The sequence below is a fragment of the Ailuropoda melanoleuca genome, chromosome 19 (assembly GCF_002007445.2).
Source record: "Ailuropoda melanoleuca isolate Jingjing chromosome 19, ASM200744v2, whole genome shotgun sequence".
Lineage (NCBI taxonomy): Eukaryota > Metazoa > Chordata > Mammalia > Carnivora > Ursidae > Ailuropoda > Ailuropoda melanoleuca.
The window spans coordinates 30,047,983-30,071,332 of record NC_048236.1 but is presented as its reverse complement, the minus strand read 5'-3'; the positions used below and the strand labels follow the sequence as shown (position 1 = coordinate 30,071,332).

The 23,350-nt window shown below is 39.2% G+C and overlaps 1 protein-coding gene across 4 annotated transcripts in view; it reads left to right on the top strand.

Annotated features, from left to right (window-relative positions):
• The first annotated feature begins 17,640 nt into the window (after window positions 1-17,640).
• The window catches only part of HMGN3 (high mobility group nucleosomal binding domain 3), a 30,439-nt gene continuing 24,729 nt past the window's right edge, over window positions 17,641-23,350 (top strand). For 3 of the 4 annotated variants that reach the window (XR_004622070.1, XR_004622069.1, XM_034648077.1), the window contains exon 1: window positions 17,641-17,898. Coding sequence is in view for 1 of the 4 variants with exons in the window: in XM_034648077.1 (XP_034503968.1) it covers window positions 17,656-17,898 (243 nt within the window). In the remaining 3 variants the exon portion in view is untranslated. The remainder of the gene's footprint in view (window positions 17,899-23,350) is intronic. The other variant, XM_011237066.3, reaches the window with a different exon arrangement.

The following is a 23,350-nucleotide window of genomic DNA, read 5'->3' as shown; positions in this document are numbered from 1 at the left end:
TGTTGGGTTGTTTTCTATAGATGTCAGGTCTAGTTGGTTTATAATGCTATTCAAATTTATTTCTTTGTTGATCTTCTATTTCCCTATTCATATGCCAGGTGAGATATCAAAGTCTTCAAGTATTATTGTTGCATTGACTATTTCTCTGTTCAATTTTGTCAGTTTTTGCTTCATACATATTGAGCCTCTGTTAGGTACATAGATGTTTATATTTGTTGTATCTTCCTAGCATATTGACCTTATATCACTATAAAATGTCCACCTTTCTAGTAATATAAGTCATAAAACTAATTTTTATTTTTAAGTCTATTTTGTCTAGTATTAGTATAGCCACTACAACTCTCTTTTGGTTACAAGTATCTCATTTCTATCCTTTAACTTTTTACATGTTTTTGTCTTTAGATCCTAAGTGAGTCTCTTATGCACATACTGCTGGGTCATTGGGGTCTTTTTAATTTGTTTTTTTGTTCTTAAATCTATCTGCCAATCCGTCTTTTAACTCAAGAATTTAATCCATTTACGTTTAATGTAATTATTGATAAGCTAGGATTTTCTATCTATAGACATCCATTAGGTCTACAGACAAATTTTATTCTATTCTTCTATTTTGCTGTTTGTTTTATATGTGTTTTGTGTCTTTTGCATTCTTCAATTTCTCAATTACTGCCTTACTTTGTGTTAAATACTTTCTAGCGTTCTATTTTAATTCCCTTATAGAATTTATCTTTTACCATATATCTCAGTTATTTTCTTATTGGTTTCCTTGGGGATTACCATTAATATCTTAAGGCCAGCTAATCAACAACCTTAATTCCATCTATAACCTTAACTCCTCTTTACCATGTAACAATTTATTCACAGTTTCCAGAGATTAGGATGTGGAAATTTTGAGGAAACCATTATTCTGCCTACTATAGGCACCTAAAAGTCAGTATTTGCAAACCTTTTCATAAATGTTGCCCACAAATACACACACACATACTAATAGATTCCACAAAATAAACAAGGAAATGAAAAACTCCTGGTACTCTCCCAGTGCTTCCATATCTCAGTGCCTGGCTGAATCATTTGTTATTGTGTAGACTAGACTTAGGCATTATCTTTCACAACTTCCTTTCTCTCACTCTTCATATCCCATTCATTATCAAATCTTAGTTGACTTACCTCCCCCCAGATTTTCTGTGTTTCTGCATTTCTACTTCCATCATCCTAATCTAAATAATTTTTACTAATCTTTTCCTCATTATTATGTCCTAAGAAGCCTTTTTAGACATTTTTTCCTAATTGCCCTATCCACAAAATATAAACACCACAAATACACTGTATAGTTGTGATTTATATATAAAAAGAGTAAGTATATTGAATAAAGAAGTTTTTTTATTCACTATAGGATTAAGAATAGCTAAATGAAATTTTGAAGTTAAAAGGTAAATTAGAAAGCTAACAACATTTAACTTAACTTTAAAACTGTATTTGCTGTGTAACTCTTTTTTAATGGATAAAAAAAATTATTAGCTATTTATTACAAACCAGGTAGTATGACTGATGATTTTGAAACACAGTATGTCATTTAACCTTTTTTCTACAAGTTTTAATTTTTATCAAAGTTGTCATGTACATTGTTTTAAATGTTAAATGAAGCTTACTGTGGAAAATAGCAATCCTCTACTTTTATCCCTTCCCTTCCCAATTTACACTAGGTAAATTTTAATATAATTTATTTTTTATTTTTTTTAAAGATTTTATTTATTTATTTGACAGAGACAGCCAGTGAGAGAGGGAACACAAGCAGTGGGAGTGGGAGAGGAAGAAGCAGGCTCATAGCGTAGGAGCCTGATGTGGGGCTCGATCCCATAATGCCGGGATCGTGCCCTGAGCCGAAGGCAGACGCTTAACCGCTATGCCACCCAGGAGCCCCAAATTTTAATATAATTTATGTGCTTATGTAAGTTGCAATGTATCAAATATATGCATAAATGCAAATGAGCAATTTATATAAATACATACTAATAATAGACATGTAATCAAGTTTTTCTTAAAACAATCATTGAATTGTATTTTTCAGGGGCACCTGGGTGTCTCAATTGGTTAAGTGTCTGCTTTTGGCTCAGGTCATGATCCTACAGTCCTGGGATCCAGCCTGTTGTCCCACTTCCTGCTCAGTGGAGAGCCTGCTTCTCCCTCTCCCTCTGCCCCTACCCCTGCTCGTTCTCTCTCTCTCTCAAATAAAGAAATAAATAAAATTGTATTTTCCAGCAATAGTAATTAAAAACTGAATTAATTTCTTTTTTAAAATTAATTTCTTAAAGTTATTTTAGTTTTGACTTTGACTTTTGCCTGATATTAGAATATAAAATTCAATTAGCTGCTAGATACCAATTCAGATATTGTTGACATGTTTCTTTTCAACATTTGATGAGATGAATGATGAGTTGATTAACTTCTGTCAAATTAAATAACAAAATTTAAACTGCTTTCATTTAATTTTCAAAGCCCAACTCATACACAAAAGCATTAAGATCAAACATAAACAACATCTAAGGTAGCCAAAAGTAGCCCATCCCCATACTCAGACCATCTCTTGTAATATGAATTCAAGATCAAATAATCCTGCAAGAGAAAGTCCTAATTATAGCCATCTATTCCCTGTTGTTATGTAGCACTGATTTTGCATACATTTTGTGTATCATCCAAAAATCCAATGCCAATGTTGCTCATGTGATACCTCAAAACAACACTAAAACCCAATGAGAGATATTAAATACAGAGGAATAAGATTTTATCAACCAGAGTTGAGCTTGAGGGTCACAAACTATAATAATAATGATAGCTAAGATTTTTTCCCCCAATGAACCAATTTTTGCCCTGTTGGGGGTGATATCACCCCTATTAAGAGCTCATGGTTAGGGAACTTGGGTGGCTTGATTGGTTGAGCATCCAGCTCTTGGTTTTGGCTCAGGTCACGATCTTAGGGTTGTGGTATCGAGCCCTGTGTCAGGCGCCCATGCTCAGTGGGGAGTCTGCTTGGGATTCTCTCTCTTCCTCTGTCCCTACTCCCACTCACAGGCATACACCTTTCTCTCTCTAAAATAAATAAATAAGTCTTTAAAAAAAAAAAAGAGTCCATGGTCTAAACAATCAGGATTTATCACTTGTATTCTTAAAATAATCTCCTAATAGCCCTCAATACCTCCTTCTTACCTCTCTGATCTATTCTTTACAAAGCTGTCAGAATGATTTTCCAAAACAAACTTTAATCGCCCACCTCCTTCCATGCTTTCATCAGCTCTCCAAATAAAGCAAAAAGACCTAACAATGTGTACAAATTATGCATGATCTGGTCCTAGTTCACATCATCTCATATAATAACCTCCAACCCTCTCTCCACACCAGCAACACTGTCCTTTATTTCACTGAACCACCCTCTTGCCACAGAGACTTTGTACATGCTGTTCTGCCTGAAGACTCTTCTCTGCCTTCTTTGCTTATTTAAAGGCTATTTCTTGAGACTTTTGCTTAATCATTCCTTCCTCAAGGGATCATTTTCTGTTATTCCCAATTTTATCAAATCTGCCTTTAATAAACTGTAACACTACCACTCCTTCCCTTCAGTGACACTCATCACAATTATAATTTCATTTGTTCTATAAGTATCATTGTCCCTAAGTTTTATATCTATTTTCACCAGTATCTCCCCAGTACCTAGCATAAATCTGGCACATACTAAGCGCTCAATAGTTTATTGAACAAATGCATAATTGATGAATTAATTGTGTTTTAAAGGACTCAAATGTTAAGTAGTTTGAACAAGTAAAAAAAAAAATCATTGAGACCCATACCATAATTGTCAGCAAAGACTTGATGAGGCAAAAGTAAAACTACAATAGCAAGTATAAACTATAAAAACAACCAATATGACTCTAGACCTTGAGTTTTCTATTAAATTGTATTCCAGAAATCTTATTTTAAAGTCCAATTAAACAAATTGTGTTTGACTAAGAATTGCCATATTGTGACCCTAGAATGCTATCAAATATGGTAAATGCTAAAACTGTTCCAAATATAATAACTCTTTGATACTTCATATCACATTCTGGGAACCTGCAGTGCCTTAGGGACATTGTTGCAAACCACCATTATCACAGAGCAACTCAGCAGTCACAGACAACACGAGCTTGCTTTGAGCGATCTGTCAAAAATGCTGCACCAGTATTCTGCCTCCCAGCCTTCTGCTGTGTTTGGGCTGACGACAATACCCTGGCATACAAGCAGGCAGGGAGAAGTAGATCTTATAAGCCTTAGGGTGTGAAGGCAGCTACTAACCTCTATCCACAGAAAATGGCCTTCATGCCACTTACGGCACAAGTGTTTAATACTGTTGATGCTGATGACAGCATTAATATAGTCAATAGTATAACAGGTTTTAGTCAGAAATTTGGGACTTGGTCCTATCCCCAACATTAACCAGTTGCATGACCTTGGAAAATGCATTTGACCTCATTAGACCTTTATAGAACACTAAACCAGATGAGAGGTTGAAACATTTTCACTACTAAACTCTCCTGCTAATAATTTTTAACCATAGACCTTGTGTTTCAAAATATTATGTCTAACAAAAGTCACTTGGTGAGCAACAATTGTTTCATTTTTTTGTTTTGTTAAAAATTCTGACAAATCTCTAAGGGGGATTAGGAATGGTGGCCACACAGATGGAGGAAGCTGTGGGAGGCAGAGGGCAGTGTAGGTGATTGGGCCAGAAGGAGATGTCAATTTCATCAGGTAATTAAGCACCAATTTGATGTCCTGTTTTTATAGAACAAAGACCTATAAACCTGAGCACATTATGGCGGGGGCGGGGGGAAGCCCAGCAAAAGTAGGATTTTGTCAAGGCATTTTGCAATATTGAAAATAGCTCATGACATCTCATTATTACCTTTGTAATTATTCAAAGATCACAGACTGGACGCACCGTACAAGATGATCGCTGAAGTCCCTAGAAAAAGTGTACTCCAAAATGAATTTCTATTTAAAACCAACTTTGGGATCACTGACTTCTGTATTCAAGTTAGGGAATTTTTTTGGAGGGGGGCAGTAACCCTTGTACATATAAAATTACATGTAAGAAGACAATAAATTAAATTATATAATTCAAGGGAAAATATATTTTTTCTTGCAAGTACGCACTTCATAAATATTTTCTATCAATGTTTTAAATTCATGTATATTATGCATTCTCAGTGGGGCACTGTTGCACCAAACAGGACTAAAATTGTTCCTTGGGGAGTGTTAGGAAAAAACTTAATATTACAACGGAATGCAGCTCTCCAAAGTGCAACTCTACCTAATAAAATATTATTCCTTAGTATTTCATTCCTTTTGTTGAGTTTTGGGTTTTTAGGGGTATCACATGAGCAGCATTGACTTTGGATTCATGGAAGGTACCAAATGTATGCCAGGTCAGTTCTACAAAACTATGGCTAATAGAAGGCTGTGAATCGAGGACTTTCTCTTGCTCAATTGTTTGATCTCAAAGTCACATTTCCAGAGGTGGCCTGCATACAGGTATGGGCTGCTGTTGGCCTGGTGATGTTTCTCCTCACTCTTTCAGGTGTGAGGTGGAGTTTGAAAATTAAATAAAAATAGTTCATATTTTTTTGCTTAACTTGATAAAAATTATTTGATATGTTATCAGTCATGTCAAGTGCTAAAAAGAAAACTCAACAATAACTGCATGATAATTTAACAACCAAATTAAAAGTTACATTTTCACATCAAACAAAAGCTTAAAGTTTAGTTTACTAAAAACAATGAATTATTTTAAATTTTTCAATAGTTTTACTTTTTCTGGAAAATAACACTTCTGAGTGATTTCTGAAAAAAATTCAGCTATGTTGCTATCATTATTATATATTTATATGTATTGCTAGGAATTGACCCTTCTCTGGAATTTAGTTTCTTTGGCTTTTTTTTTTTTTTTTGCATTTAATAGCTCTCTCTTTTAAAATATGAGTCTCTAAGTTTATGTAATTTTTTTTTCCATTTAAGGATGGAAGTGATTGTCACACTTCCCATATCCTAACTGGAACAGAATGCCATTTGTTTTAATTTTGCCATTTTGATAAAGGGAAAAATCAATAGTATACAGGGATTTTATACGTTTGATTTAAACCTTTAAGGAAGGAGGGGCATGTCAGCATCTGAAATGAAGATTACTTCTCCAGTCTAAAGACACTGACACACTAGGTTATATATTCTGAAAGGGGTCTCAGTACAGGGAAGTAGCCAAAATGAAATTCTTAGAAATGGGCTACGATGCTGGGGGCAATGCTAATTCTTATATTGTGGGACAAAAGCTCTTCAAATCCTTCCTAAGTCAAGTCAGTTGATCCTCACCTGGTAACAAAATTTTCTCATGGTTTCCTTATAGGGTCAAAAGCAAACATGAAGCCTCATTAGAGTCTTTTCTCTTTGGTCTAGCAAGAGATGTTAGTCAAAATAGTGTAAAACACTAGACTAGATTAAAGATCTAGAGAGGGGTTCTAGTAAATGGACGAGATGGACAGGATTTAAGGGGTTTTTCCCTTGGACAGAAAGTGATTCTATTCTGTGTGTGAAGAAAAAAGTGTGCACGTATATTTGGGTGGCTAAAGAGAGGCACCATGGCTGAGATGCTAGTGTACTAGCTTTCTATGCCTGCTATAACAAATTATCATAAACAGTGCCTTAAGACAACAAACATTTATTGTCTTACAGTTCCATAGGCCAGAAGTCCAACATGTCTCCCTAGGTTAAGATTAAGGTGTTGGCTGGGCTGTATTCTTTTCTGGAGGCTCAAGGGGAGAATCTGTTCTCCTGCCTTTTCCAGCATCTAAAGGCCATCTGCATTCCTTGGCTTATGGTCCCGTTTCTTCGCCAAACTCAGAAGTGGTGGGTTGAGTCCTCTTCACATGGAACTTCTCTGACACTGCTTCTGTGGTCACACTTGCCTTCTGACCATAGCCAGGAAAAGTTCTCTGCTTTTAAGAATCCATGTGATTATACTGGGCCCACCTGGATAGTCGAGGATAGTCTCCCCATCTCAAGGTCCTCACTGCAAAGTCATTTTTCCATCTTTACGTATTCACAGGAATATCCTGGGAATTAGGATGTGGATATCTTTGCGGGACAGTTTATTCTGCCTGCCATAGCTAGTTAAACCTCCATATCTATTTTCCTCTTCTTCAAAAGTAGAAGCTCCACGTTATTTACTGAAAGCAGGGAACATCACTGCTCAGAAGGAAGACCATCTTTCCCAGCTTCCTTTAATATGTTTGATGTGACTAAATTCTACCATGGGATATAAGTGGAAGTGCTATATGCAGCTTCTGGAAGTTGCCTTAAAGAAAGAGAACATTTCTTTCTCCTCTTTTATCCTTCCTGCTGGCCAAATCATACACATGAGGAATAAAGCTGGATCAGTCATCTTGGAAGATGACACAGAAGCTGCATAATGAGGATGACAGAATAATGAGATTGGAGACTGCATCCCAGTTGGTCATGGAGCTGCCATATAAACCCTGTGATTTTATTATTTTTTCTTTTTTTAAAGATTTATTTATTTGAGAGAGAGAGAGAGCATGGGTAGGGGGAGAGGGAGAGGGAGAGAGAGAATCCCAAGCAGACTCCAGGCCAGAGCTGGAGCCTGATGTGGGACTTGATCCCACAACCCTGAGATCATGAAAACCAAGAGTCCGGCACTCAACTGACTGAGCCACCCAGGCGCCCCTCAACCCTGTGATTTTAATGTGAAGGAGAAAATTAACGTCTATCTTCCTAACGTCTGTTACTAGGGAATTTTGATGCTCAAATGCATTCCTATCAAATATATAGGGTGCAATGATGTTGACCATCCAAATTATAGAAAACAGGACAAATAGATAAGGAATGAGAAATGGGGACTTGGGATTTCTCCAGGCTTTGGCCAGCTAAGGAAAGAGAAGTCATGGATATGGCCATCGAAAACAAGACAAGAACAACAAAAAAAAAAAAACCCTCAAGAAGAAGGTATAACCAATGTGATGCAATGGAGCTGTAAGGTTCAAACACAGCAGCCTTTCCCACTGGGAGAGCCTCTGTTCATTGTTTTCCCCTGTAAACTTTGAAAGAGTCAAATTTTAATTTTAAAAGTTAAAACTTTATCAGTTTTCCCTGGGGGGAGAAAAAGGACCCCTAAATCTCAGTGGCTTAAAATAACAAAGGCTTATTTCTCATTTACTCTACATGCTCAATGCAGGCCAGCAGAGAGCACTGCTCATTTCAATAATTCAGGGATCCAGGCTGAGAGAAGCTCATCTTAATGTATGCTCCTTTGTTCACGACAGCAGGAAAAAGAGAGAGTATGGTGAATCATACACTGACTTTAAAAAATGGTGCTCACGATAGCACACTATTCACAGTTGCCAGGAGGTAAAAGCAACCCAAAGGTCCAAAGGCGGATGAATGAACAGACAAAATGTAGGATACTCACACAATGGACACAATGGAATATTATTCAGCCTTAACAAGGAAGAAAATCCTGTCACATGCCATAACACGGATGAACCTGAGGACATTATGCTAAGTAAAACAGGCAGTCCAGAACGACAAATACTGTGATTGATTCCATTTATACGAGGTTCCTACAGTAGTGAAATTTATACAGAAAGTACAATGGTGGTCACGGGGTGGGGGGAGGGGAGGTAAAAAGACAAGTTGTTTAATGGGTACAGAGTTTCAGTTTTGCAAACTGAAAATGTTCTGGGTTTCGTAAGTACATTCATATGAATATGCTGAACGCTATAGAATAGTACACTTAAAAGTGGTTACGATGGTAAATTTTATGTGGTTTTTACCACAGTAAAAAAAATGGTGCTCGGGAAAGACAAACATCACTTATGTTCACATTTAATCAGCCAAAGTAAGTTACGGAGCTAGACTTAACATAAAAAGGTGGGAGGAGGAGGAAAATCCCATTAGACGTAAAGCCGACACATTCGATGAACAGTACTGATTATTACCCTAGTCTTCTCTTCTGGGCATGAAATATTTCTTTCACCCTCCTTCCTGCAAACAAAATGCATTTACTCAATCCCTTTTGAGCGAAGAGAACTTGAAAGTCCCAGTGATGACATCAAGATCAAAGCCCAGGACCCTTGGGTGATGCATGGCAGTCTTCATACCAGAGAATACAAGAGATCCACGTGACCTCCTCTTGCTCCAGAACCTGCCCCTCCCTGTGCTGGAACAGGATGAGCATGACTTTAATAAATGCTTTAATAAAATAATCCTTTAATAAAAATAGGAAGAATGGGAAACACGTGGCAGTCACTGGCCAATTACATTCTGATATTAGACTGAGCAGAAGTTTTACGCCTCCTACCCCAAAGGTGAGGAATTTCCCTGAATAGGCTTCATGTAGGTTTCCTAGGAAGGGCGCCCCTCTGTATTTATCTCCATGGTCCTTGATTTTCCCTTTGGGAGGCTCCTCCTTTTCCATTATTCTTCTTGACCTTGTCTGAAGTAGGCAGTGAAGAATATATTTGCCTTAGAGACTGAACAGTTTTCTCAGCATACTTCTTATTCAAGGGCCCAAGGGTCATTTTAAGTCTCAAACAGCCACAGTGGCATTTAATCCAGGTTGATGCCTTTTAGCAGTGAAACCATCTTCCAAACTTAAACTTGACATCTTACCTACTCCCATGTTTCCTTCCTAGACATATGACTTTGTCATATTTCTGTGCTCTCTTGTCCCAACACCTGTCTCCCTCCTCCTCTCCCTCTCTCTCTGTCTCCATCTCTGTCTCTACCCCTTTCTTTCTCTCTTTCCCTCCTTCCCTCCCTCCTTCCTTCCCTTCCTAATTGTAGGTTCCTTGAGCCTAGCAGTGAGAACACCTTTCCCCCAAACAATTTTATGTTATTTTGAGCCATTTGGTCCAATTGAAAAGAATTTCAGGCCATGCTCAGTGATTCTTGTTATAAAGCTGAGTTTTAATAGTCCTTTGTGGCTCAAAGTATCAATTTTATCCTTTACTGTTTGGGTTGAGAAGCAGTTGCATTTGAATACCTGAATTTGTAGCCTCTCTTGTCTCTTCTATTTATCATTGCAAACTGACTGATTCTTCTCCAAACGTATCTCTTTCTTGTAATATTGTGATAGCAGCCAATTAAATGATAATATTAATGTTTTCAATCTCTTCCCTAAAGTTAGGTATGCCTTTTACCTTCCAATTTACTGCAGGCAACACGTCTTCCAAATGTTTCAGAAAATCCACCAGAAAATCCATTCCTCCAGTCTTTTGCAATAGTGTATTATGATTCTCTCTGACCAGCTGTTAAGCCAATGCCACATATTTTAGGGTTTATTTTATTATTAAAACAGCATCCCAAGCTCTTAGGTTCTAAATTCTATGTCATTTTGGAATAAGACAGATAATCCTGTGATAACAAATTTCCCCCGAATATCAACAGATTAAATAAAAGGTTTATTTTCACTCGTGTGCCATATCCATTGGAGGGGACTTCAAAGGGTTCCGTTCCCAGTGGTCACTCAGGGACACACACAGTCTGCATCTCAACATCTGCTTCCATAATCACAGATTCAGAAGGAAGAGAGGGTGCCCCTTAAAGCTGGAAATATTTTGTAAACAACACTAGTAGAAGCTCTATAGCTCTGAGTTCAGACGCAGGGAACAGAACTTACCGTATCTAATTTAAGGAGGAAGAGATACATTCAAGGAGTCAATGGCTTAAGGACAGCTGGGAAGACTAAAGAAACACACTCCACCCTTAACTTTCAGAAAACTCACAAAGTCACACCCCAGAACCAGGTCATCAAAGGAGCTCTGTTTCTTCTCAAGTCAGGACTCCACTGGTGTCAAGACTGCATGAGAATAAAAGTACTTTCTCAATCAGGAAGCCACCATTGCTTCCAATTCCAGACCATACCACACCTTCTATAGTCTACGTCTACAGAGTGGATGCAGGGAGTCCTGCCTTGCAAAACCCACAGAGCCGGTGCTTGGGATCTCTGCTGATATTGTTGCAGGAAAACAGAAAGCAGCAGACATAGCAGACATAGCCTAGTGTGGCCTCCTCCTAATCTCCACTTTCCAAATCCCATGCTAGTGCATCTAATTGGCCAAATCCAAATCACACCCAGAACCCGAGCTGCAGCAGGCTCTGAGATTTGGTTTTCAGATTCTAGCATCTACAGCACGGGGAGGCATACTACAACAAAGATGGAGCTGAGCAACAAGCCAACATAGCCATCCCTGAACACATGGCAGCAGGCCACAGGTGAAGGCGACACATTCTACAGCAACAATGAAACTTGTTTATAGTGTTTATCCCTGCCTATTTTAAAGTAATTTTGAGAGGTTTACACTAAACATTCATAAGCAGGCCCTTAAGCATTCAGGAAAAGTTAAAATTTTTCTGTGTTCTATTTTATAATCTATGGGGGAATATAATATACTTTATTTTCTGTATTAATAAACATTTATTTATTTTTATTTAGTTTATTTTTTTAATTTAAATTCAATTAATTAACATATAATGTATTATTTGTTTCAGGGATACAGGTCTGTGATTCATCAGTTTCATATAATACCCAGTGCTCATTACAACACTAATATACTTTCTTCAAACAAAATATGTTAAGTATTATGCTGCAGGCACATGTGCATTCCTATAGTTTATTGTCTCCAGTTTTCACACCAGTTCTATGAGGTAGTGTATTAGTTAAGGATTATATTCAGCTGCACGTCACAGGCACCCACCTACCATGGTTTCAGCAAGCAGGTGCTTATTTTCCATGCATAGAAAGTAGTGGAGTGGTACAATCCAGGGCCAGCACAGAGACCCACATCCCTGTCTTTCTCTTTCATCCTTGATTTGTGCCTCTCATCCTCTTGGACGTAAGAGAAATGTTCTACTTCTAGCCATTATTATCAACTTCTGGGATGGAAGAAGGGGAAGAACAAAGGGGTAGAAGGCAGCTGTGGGGCTGGGTCCGCCCCGCCTTGTTATAGGTGGTATTGATACAATGACCTTGTGACATGTGCACACATCTCATTCACCAAAACAGTGTCAGGTAGCAACCTCTCTCTGCCGGGGAAGTGGAGAACTAAAGTTTTTGTTTTGCTTTGGCCAGGTCTATCGCCAAAAATCAATTCTGTCAGTAAGACCGAAGACTAGTGTGAATATTGGGTTGGTAACTAGCAGCGTCTGCCTTGGATCAACATCATTATTGTCATTTTAGAGCAACAAAAAAAGCAGATTTCAAAGAGGTTAAGTAATGGGATTGTAGTTCAATGACTTGGGATTTGAGTTCAAGCCTCATGGCTCCAAAGTCAGGGCTTTTTGATGGGCATTTACTTAAAAAATAGTTAAAACTTCAGAAAAGTTTTGACATATCCTATATATAAAGAAGTAAATTGGATTATTTGGGAGGAAAATTTTTTAAAAAATTTTTAAAGGTTCCAACAACCAGAAGTGGGAGTAGGAATAAGAAAGGGGGAAAGGATGAGGTTTTCTGTGGGAATGACACAATTCCATGCTTCAAAAAAGCAACAATAACAACTCGGTGTATAAACAGCCTTAAAGATCATGGCACTTTTCAGGCTACTTTTCCACTGCTGGGTAAAAATGTATTGCCTTGAGAGTGACGGCCGTTATTAACCAAGTTAACCTGAAAAATCTTCACCAATTGCCATACAGTGTTTTCCAGAATGATTCATTTGACTTTCATCTTCCTAAGCCTGGATTTTGGTTGTTTTCACTGAGGAAAGTGAATGGTTCGATCTGCCCTGAAAGGCAGCACCCCCGTGCATAGTGACAGGAATGGGGCTATTGGATGTTTCTTGCAAGATCCCAAGGATCCTGAGGTTTGAAGAAATGCAGAAGACATGAGAAATAGGTAGCCAAGCTCCCACCTTAGAAGGCAGGGTGCAGTCCTGTCGGAGAATGTACTGCCAATGGCAGGATCTAGAAGAATGTATAACTCGGTCTGAGAGATCTGCAACAGCCCCTAACTAGCTTCTGGCACTTTGCAGCTTGTGGCTTTTCCGCTAAGGGGATGAGTGGTGTCCCTGCTTTGCTGCATCCTCACCACGAAGCTTCAGGAGTCCCTTCCCTTAACTTTCACCTCCTTGAACACGGCTGGCTCTTGGCACCAGACAGGCTACCAAACCAGCAGAAAGGGATGGCTGAACAAATGTAGCCCGATCCCTGGTTCTAGCTACTGAGCATGGCTAATTCATCCCCAAATAGTCCTTTGGGAGCTACAAAGAGCAAATTAATTACACTCCGATGAGTGTAAGCAGCAGCAGCAAGAAGAAGGAGAGGTAAATAACACAGAGATTGAACCTGGAAAAGCCTGGGGGTGGGAAAACTGTGGAGAACATACATAGGGTAAAGAATCGGCACACAGATTAAATCTGATTCAAAGCTGGGAAAAATGACAAGTTGGTTCCTGTTAGAAGATCACAGAATGTCCTGGCCCCCCTGCTGTTAATGCAATTACAAGGTATGCTTGTACAATCACTGCAATAATAAAACACTGAAAGTGTGTGGTTTGTGGAGCTTTGGGCAGGTTAGGTTCCCTTTGAGGATGTGGGGCCGGGGAATTTAATCTTGTCAGGGGCTCAAGGAGCTGCCTAGAGCACTGCCAGGGAAGATGGGAGGCGGTACTATTCTAGGGATCTCCAAGTGCACAGTTTTTAATGACCCTTCAGGCTCCTTGCAAGTAGAGAAGAGTAGGAAGAAGAATGCAAAGGAAGCATGTAATGCCAAGCAAAGCTGGAACTGAGGGGAGATGGAGCACAAGCACAAGGTGAGGTCCATGGAAGGAAAGCTTCACCCACAGAATTATGCTCCTTCTCTGGAAGTGTGTTGAGTAGGCAGGCAGCAGGATTTTACATCATTCCAATCTAAGTACTGGCATCGGCAAACGGTTGTGGAGAACTAAGGCCTAGCCTAAAATTCTCAAATTCTAGTATAAGAATTGTAGGAGAGAGGCGCCTGGATGGCACAGTCAGTTACCTGTCCGGCTCTTGTTTCGGCTCAGGTCATGACCTCAGGGTCGGGAGATCAGCCTCATGTCAGGCTCCGCACTCTGTGCAGAGTCGGCTTGAGATTCTCTCTCCCTCTCCCCCTGCCCCTCCGAGTTGTGCGCACACACTGTCTCTCACTCTCTCGTAAATACATACATACATAAAAGAATCATAGGAGATACTTGTTTGAAGTGCAGACTCTCAGGTCCGGTCATTAAAAATTTGACTTCAGTAAGGTGGGCCTAGGGCCTGGGAACCTGCATCAGGCAGCTGCTGTGATTTGGGGCTGGTGGCTCTCAGACCCAGTTACTTTGTAAAAACTAAACACGGTCTCTTCAAAAGTTAGCATCCAGCAAACTAGAGATTTGACTAATAAAAATACGAACAAAATACAGGATGCCTTTGCCACCTCTTGTCAGTTGTTTTTGATGTTCTGTTACACTCCCGATTTCACTCACCCCTGGAATTCTTTGGCCAGTTTGCTGAAGAACAATTTATTCCAGAATTAGAGTTATCAGAAGCAACAGTATACAGATTCTAGATACTAATTCTCCAGCAATTTGCCATTAAATAAAGCAAAACCCTGCCTGTGCCTGCCTGAAAGAGGGAAGAAGGAACAGATCGAGAGGGAGATGATCATTTCCCCTCAAAACTTCCTTTCAAGATTTGAAGATTAAGCACCCTTCTTCAGAGGAAGAAATTGCTGGAACCCCAAAGATTCATTAGGACTGTGAAGTAGCTTTAAAGTCTTTTCACCAATACCTACAGTAAGAATACATTTCAAGTCACCACCTAGAACACTCACACACGCCTGCACACACGCGCGCAAACGCAGGCAACCATGGAAGTACGTGTGTGGTGTGTGTCTGTGTGGGAATGTATGAAAATGGAAACATTTTAGAAAACACTACTTACTTTGCCATGTGAAATGCACCTTGACATTTTCCATGCTCTGCCCTTTCTTTTCTTCTCCTTTCTCTCTCTTTCTCTTCCTTAATGATAGTCATGATACCACCAATGGATTTGCCCTGCTGTTTTGAAAAATGCTGAGGTAGGTAATAGGAGTCCAAGAGTCCAGCTGTTTTGAGTAGGAAAGAAGGGAAGAGGAATTGGAATTGGAAAAGAGGTCTGTTTGCTAATCTTTCTTTCTTTCTTTCGCAGGCAGTAACTCCCTTCATTTGTCCATTGTCTATCTTGGCTAAGACAGTCTCCACATCTTGTAGACAAGACTTTACTGGCTCACAGGTTGATGTTTCGAAGCAAGTGAAACACTCAGCAGAACATATTGATATACAAATGAGTCTTTTCTTCTTACCAGGTTGACCTTGCCTCCTCACTATCTTGTATGAGGCATGCTCATTTCTGCTCGGTCAGGTGTCTTTATCTCCTAACCTGGAATTCTAGCTACCCACTAAACCATTCTCTTTGCCTACTCCTCTTTCCTCCACAGGTCTGTGCTTATTTTCTCAGGCCTTAAAGCTACTGAAGTTACAGGGAGAACCCTCATTCCGGAGTGTTCTGCTCAGGCAGGTGCAATCCACTTCAAAGGAAAGAGAACTGATGTTGTTACTCATTTCAAAACTAATCTCTTATTTTTGTCACTTGAAAATGAACTAAGAGGCTCAAATGACCCAAGGTTCCCACAATAAACTTTCTTTATCCAACTAGCAAGTTTCATTTTCATTGCAACTATTTTATTATGTGCAGTAAAAACATTCACAATTTTGTTTGCTGTTGATTGTTTAGCCTTGAAAAATATAAACTAAAGAAGCCAAATTGTGAGCCACTTACCATCACAAGGGGAAGAAAAAAATTTTCAACCCAGATTACAAGTGCTACCCAGCATCCTTCCCACACATATCTTATTAAAAATGTCTTCACTGGCGTTTTTTTTTTTTTTAACCACCAAACATTTTGCAAATGAATTCTTTTCCGGGACAACTCCATTATAAATATTATTTTTATGGTAAAATTATTAACCTCAAAGTTTTTATCCAATTCTCAAGCAAAGAACTGGTTTTATCCGAATTATTTTGAGTATATTGTGATCCACTGAATACCTGAAAGCAAGAAATCTATCAAAGACAAATCTGCAAAAACAACAACTTGAAAAATATCTCATACTAGGGCAATATGAGCATAAAAAATAGTAATAATGGCAATAGGGTTGAAGCACACCAAATATATAAAAATCCATGAGTTCCTAAAGATATTACAAAAAGAAAGTCATTGACCACTTCAGGAGTTTGCTAGGATGTCAATTCATTACTTTGAAAATTAATAACGAAAAAAGCCAAGCATTAAAATTAACTACTTGATGACATTATTTAATGCATATTTGCAGCCTCTGCATGACCAAAATGGACTTAACCATGTTTGTGGTGTAAGACTTCAATATATTTTCCTATGATGTGAACTTTTGCCTTCTAATATGATTATGAAACTAAGCTTGCCTGATTTTGCTTTTCCTATAATTTCTTAAGAATGAAATTATTCAATATGGTCTTTTGTACTTGACTTCTTTCATGTGGAATCTTGTTTTTGGCATTCGTTCATGTAGGGGTATTTTGTTCCTTTTTATTGCTCAGTATTATTCTATTGTATATGGTTACCACAGTTGGCTTACGCATTCACTAGTGCTTTTCCTGTTATCGGCTGATATGATCATATTGGTTTTTTACTTTATTCTATTAGTATAATGAATTACATTGGTTGGTTTTCAGATATAAAAACAACTTTGAATTCCTAGGATAAACCTCACTGGTCATGATGTCTTACCCTTTTAAATGTTGTTGGGTTTGATTTACTAAAATTTTGCTCAAGATTTTTGTGTCTATGTTTATAAAGGCTATTGGTCCATACCTCTCTTTTCCTTTGAGATCTTACACTGGTTTTGTTATCAGGGTAAAACTGATCTCATAAAATAAATTCAGAAGTGTCTCTGCAATGTCAGTTTAATGCCTTGCAGAACTCTGAGAAACATTAAATTATGTATATGTTATATTTATTTAAATATATGTTTCAAATATAAAATAATCTGTTCTGACCTTGTTCATTCTTTTTCTAATTTCCATAACAAACATATCCTATTCATCTTCAAGCCTAGTTTGAAGTTGGCTGAATTAGTGAGTGATTTGTAATCACAGATTTTAGGAAACTAAAGCTAAGTAACTTTAGAGATTATTGTCACTAGATAACTAGAAGGGGAAACTGAGACCCTTAGAAATTGCCACACTCTCCCAGAACAGGATATCTTCTCACTCTTACAGGTCTCCATGACCTAATATTCATTACAAGCCTTTACAGGGTAGGAAACGTATCAGGTGCCTGCTGTGCATATACTTACACTATAAAGTTGGTATGTCCAATCTTACTCTTTTTGCTGACTATAAAGGCCCACACTGTTCGTACTGACAGGATCCAAATAGGGAGCAGCAAAACAATGAAACTCCATGACCGTGTGGCTTGGCGGTTACTAGTTGAACTGGGCATGCTCAGTCACCAGGCAGATTTTTTTTGGTGAAGTGGAAACTACAACAGCGCTTACCGTGTGCGCTGAGGTGGGCGTGCCCTCGTGAAATTTAGAATGTTGCTGCAGCCAATGGGGCCTCGCGGCCGGCTGCCGGAGCTCCTTATTGGAGGAGCGGGGAGGCGAGCGAGTAGAGGGCCCCTGGAGGGAGCCGCGGAGGCGCAGGTCGGAGAGGCCGGGCTACGCCGTGCCCTGCGCGTGAGCAGCTGCAGCGGCGGCATCCAGCGGCGGCGTCTGCAGTTCCACTCCGTTGCTTTACTTTTTAGCTGCACGAACGTAGTCACTATGCCGAAGAGAAAGGTAAGTCTTACCAAAAAAGATTTCAAAGGCCTCCAAATTGTGCTTATAGCAGATCTTGTCATTGCGGTGGATTGCGCGGAATGCGCTTGGTAGTACCTCAGGGTTTGCGAATCTCTTTGCTTCTCCACGCTTGTTTTCAGATGCCTGTTGCGGACATTCCTCCTTCCCTCTCTCCCTCCCTCCGTCCTCATCGATTTCTGACTGTTACTTTCTGTCCAGCGGCGCGGCTTCCCTTCTTTTTGAACTCATGCTATCTGGAATGGTTTCCACCTCGAACAACAAGAAGCAAAAGAGCTTTCCATTCCCCCTTCCAGGAGGGGAGTTTCCTCTTTGAAACTGCCGGGTTGTGATTAGTGTGGAGGGAAAGCAGTGACTGGGGGAAAAACAAGTCCATGCCTAGGGAGATCAAAAAATAAATAAGTCGGGCAGATGTTGGGGGTATTCCCAGGTGGGCCTAGCCCACGGCTAGGCGCGCCGCGTTGGCTCTGAGGCCAAGGGAAGGGAAAGCCATGTTTAAAATAGCACTCACCCCCCTGCTCGCCTCCGCTGCAGACCCGTATGTACCAACTCCCGTGTCAATCAGGGCTGGGGACGGCGCAGGCGGGGCCCGGCGGCCGGGACCTGCCGGCAGTTCGCGGCGGGAGCGGCGGAGTTAGCCAGGAGCAGGACGGGACAGCGCCGGTGGCGCCCACTGTGGCTGCCAAGGGCAGGGGCCACCGGGTCCGCACCGGCAACCCAAGCCCACACTCAGTCGGGAAAGGCGGGGTGCGCGTGCTCCCGCGCCCGTCGGTACTCACAGGGAACTGGGCACATTTTCGTCTCAGCTCCAGCTCCTTGAGGACTATTACGTCCCCTTCCGCGCGGGCCCGGGACGCGAAGTATCTCGCACCGCGGTGCACGTTTCCCCCCGGAGTCCGACCGCGACTGGTAGTTGTCCCGGGGAGGGAGGAAGGGGAAGGCTTTCCTCCACCCGGAGAAAACCGGTGTGTGGCGGCTGTAACTAAGAAAATGCTTTGCACCCTCCCACTGCCTGCCAGGAGTGTAAACCAGCGAGTGTCTTAAATTTGAAGCAAAATTACAAATAATATTCTGCTTTATCAGTTAAAGACTGTTGCCTGATTTGTGTCCCTGAATGCATTATTTTAAAATAGTGAAGTTTTGAAAATACGGAAGCTTTTGCCTTATCTGCCATTACTAAGAATTTGATGGGAACTTGTCTCCTCCCCTTTTTAAAAAATACAACAAAAGTTTTCTTTGTTTTTTTAATCTTAGGGTTTATTGTGCACATACTGTGTGCTTCATACTGTGGGAAGAGTTTGACTTGTATTATTTCATTTACTCCTCAGTACACCTTCAGAGGCGTTAACGCCATTGAACTAGGGTTTAAAGACCTGAGTTACCCAGCGTTTTAAGAACCAATAGCTAGTACCAAAGATGGAGTGGTGGGTGGGTCAAGACGAATTTAGGAAGCGCAAAGAGATTAGGAACCTGAGAAGATGGATGGCATATTAAGAGTACTAATACTTGAGATTCATTATTTAAATTTGTTTATGATACTGCTTTCCAGGCCTGTTTTTCTAGAACGAAGGTATTTAAAATGATGCCACCATTTTCACCATTTATCTGAGGTTTAATGACTAGGTTGGGAATTCTGGTAGAGTCAAAAGAACCAATCATCAAGAGATGACTTATAGAGTGAATTCGTGCCATCCCTTTTCCTGAGAATTATTAACAAATTTAAATGAACAGTAAGTTAGGTGTGCACAAACCCATTATTACAATAGACCCTGATCTGCAGGAGTCCTTGTTGTTGTTGAAGGGCCAGAGTTGGTGAAACCATTACTCTTACTTGCTCTCATTGTCCACCTCTCTTAAGGAAACAGAAAGGAAGAAAAGAACAGTACTGGCTTTTGGTTATTGTTTTCTCTGGAAGGCAGGGAGTTCTTGTGAAGAAGCTGGCCAGGCATCCTGGGACTAGGGGCAGGCCTGCGTACAAGCACCTGAGTGTCATCCCTCAGGACATCAGCGTGTTCCTCAGAGATGGAAAACCTGTCCTTGATTAATAGGAAAGCTCTTCATTTATACCTGGAGCCCAAAGTTGATACCTGGACAGAAGCAGCCACAAATTTAACATAGTTACCACGGCCATCCCATCTATCAATCACACCTTAGAGCTGCCTCATGGAATCCTGGAGGTCACTGCAGCTTACACTGGAAACCACTGTCATTAGGTAAAGCCTGCCTAGATGCAAAGAAAAGAACTGAAGACGATCTGTGCCTCGCACTCGAGAGCTATAAAGCTAGGGTACCTGCTAAGGCATTTACATACTCCACGTTATTGTTCTCGACTAAAGGACTGCCTGTTCTACGTTAAAATAATTTTTTTTAAAGTGCCATCTTGGCCCCTTTTTTTCAACTTTTTCCAGAAATCAAGAGAAGTTATTTAATGAACACCTGTTTGCCTAAACAGGTTCTGCAGAGTAAGAGCTGGAATCCTAGCACTGCTTTAGTATCATGGGGATGCCTAGTTCGCTCTCATGCAGCTTATGTTTAATTCACTGAAGGTGTTAAGAGTAGCAGGCTCAAAGCACTTGAATTAGCATTAAGACGGTATGTGTATGTTCCAGAATATACAGTTTAGGTATAGATTCTAAGTGCAATAGGATTGATAGGGAAAGAAAGTTGAATTTGGGCTGATCTTGCAAGTGTAGCTAGGACTCAGATATATACAGAGAAAAACAGACATTTTCTTTTGTCAGGCATTTGCCTCTTCTGATCCTATCTTAATATAAGCAGGCCTCAGTTATACAACTTAAAGTCCATAATATCCACATTAATATAAAATGTTCTTTTATTTCTTAATCATATCTTTGTTTTACCTATATCTATGCATATGATAGTTACAGTTATATTAAACCAATTTTTTTTTTATAACTGTGGTAGAATTTTTTGAAGCAATATGCACTCAACAGTAAGGGGTTCCTGAGTTAGCATTATATCTCTGAGTTTGCTAAGTGGTGGGTCACCCACCACTTTTTAGTAGTGAGTGGAATAGCAGGGAAAATGATAATATGCATGAATGGAGGTGGTGGTGAGATCATGAGTGACTGAGTTCTAGGCTGTTCTGGTCAGACATCCATGAATGCCTGCCGTGGTCACGTTATGATGTGATGATATGATACTCTACAAAGAGGAATCAGCCTGCGAGGCCTGGAGTCATGGTCCTGGCATGATTAGTAACAGCAAACACATTTTCACATCTTTTTTTTTTTTTTTCCCCAGTACCTCATCACTGGAACTATTGGAAATGTCTAGTATATCACATCAGAAATTCTGCAGTGAGGCAATTTTCCATGAATTTGGGGTATAAACATTAGTATCTCTTTACACTCAAAGGCTTAAGGAAGAAAAGGCTGTCTGCCTCTAGCTTTGAAATTTGATATTAGGTTTTATCTCTTTTCTTAAAGTGAAGAGGCCCAATAGTGTTGGGTTTGGCACAAGGGATGCTTAACAATATTCAAGGTTTCTGATTAATGTTTCAAAAGAATATCACATGTCACAACACCAGAGACAGACTCTGTAAATGAAAATACAGATGGATGTGACTGCATAAAAATGAATATTTCAGTATGACAAAAACCCATTGTTAACACAATCTAAAAACCTACAAAAACTGGGAAAAGGTATTTGTATCACGTATCACTGAAAAAAGTTTGCTATTTTAAAAAGACAAAAGTTTCCCATGTCCTTATGGAAAAGATGTGTATCCTTATAAGGAAATAGCAGACTCAAATAGAGGAAATGTTCAGTTTTGCTAGAGATCAAAGAAATGTATATTATTAAGAATAGGGAGATGTGATTTTTTTAAAGCCAATCTGGTAAAAAGGACTGTAAGTATCCTGCCAAGTGCTGGATGATACTGACACTGTAGCAACTATCAAGCAGTGCGGATGGGAGTCTAATTTCCCTTAAAAAAAAAAAAAAAGGCCGTATTTGAGGTATGATCTACTTACTATAATGTCCATTCATCTATTCAAAGTATGCAAATCAGTAATTTTAAATAAATTTATAGAGTTGTATAACATTACTATAATCCAATTTGAACCATTTCCATCTCTCTGAAAAGGTTTCTCAGGTTGTTTGCATCCAGTCTCTGCTCCCACCCCAGTTCCAGGCAACCACTAATCTACTGACTACAGATTTGCCTTTTCTGGAAATTTTATGTAAAAGAAATCAAACAATATGCAGCCTTTTGTGTTTGGTTTCTTTCAGCATAATGTGTTTGAGGTTCATACACGTTGTATCGTGAATCAGTACTTCCTTCTTTGCTGTTCCCAAAGATACTCCATTGATCATCCTTTCACAAATGGATGGACATTTGGATTGTTCTGGTTTTCAGTTATTATGAATAATGATACCGTGAATATCGATATGTAAGTCTCTGATGGGCATATTTTCATTTCTCTTGGGAAGTTCCCTAACCACAGAACTGGTGGGTGGTATGAAAGTCTGTTTTTAACGTTTTAAGAAACCTTCAAATTGTTTTCCAAAGTGATTGTACATACCATCAATGGATGAGGGTTCCAGGGCTCTACGTCCTGGTATTGTCACTTTTTATGCTTATAGCTATTCTAATAAATTTAATTTATATTTCCATAATAACTAATGATGATGAGCATCTTTTCATGCACTTACCAGCATAATGTATCTCTTAGGTGAAATGTGTATTCAGATATTTTCCCCATTCTTTAATTGGGTTGTTTGTCTTATTGAGTTGTTAGTGTTCTTTAAATATTCTAAATACAAGTCCTTTATTAGCTGTATGGTTTGTAGATCCTTTCTCCCAGTCTGTGACTTTTTAAAATAATTTGTCTTAATGATGCCTTTTGAAAAACAGAAGTTTTTTTACTTTTCATAAAAATCCACTTGGCGTCATGTCTAATAAATCTTTGCCTAATCCAGAATCACAAATATTTTCTCCTAGAAGTTTTATAGTTTTCACTCTTATATTTAGGTCTGTGATCCACTTTGAGTTAATATTGTATCTAGTGTGAGATAAGGGTTTAAAGTCACTCTCTCGTTGGTTTTGTTTTTTGTTTTTGCATGTTGATAGCCAGTTTTCCCAACACCAATTGTTGAAAAGACCATCCTTTTCTCACTCAATTGCTTAGGTACCTTTGTGAAAAACCAGTTCATCATAAATGTAAAGGTTTCTTTGTGGGTTCTGAGTTATATTCCATTGTCTATAAGTCTGCCCTTATGTCAGTACCACATTATCATGATTATTATGGTTTTATAGTAAGATCTGAATTCTGGTTGTATCAGTCCTCTACTTTGTTCTTCTTTTTCAAAATTGCTTTGTCTACTACATTCTTTGCAGTTCCATATAAATTTTGGTATCAGCTTATAAACTTCTGCAAAAATATCTCCCATGATTTTAATAGGGATTGAA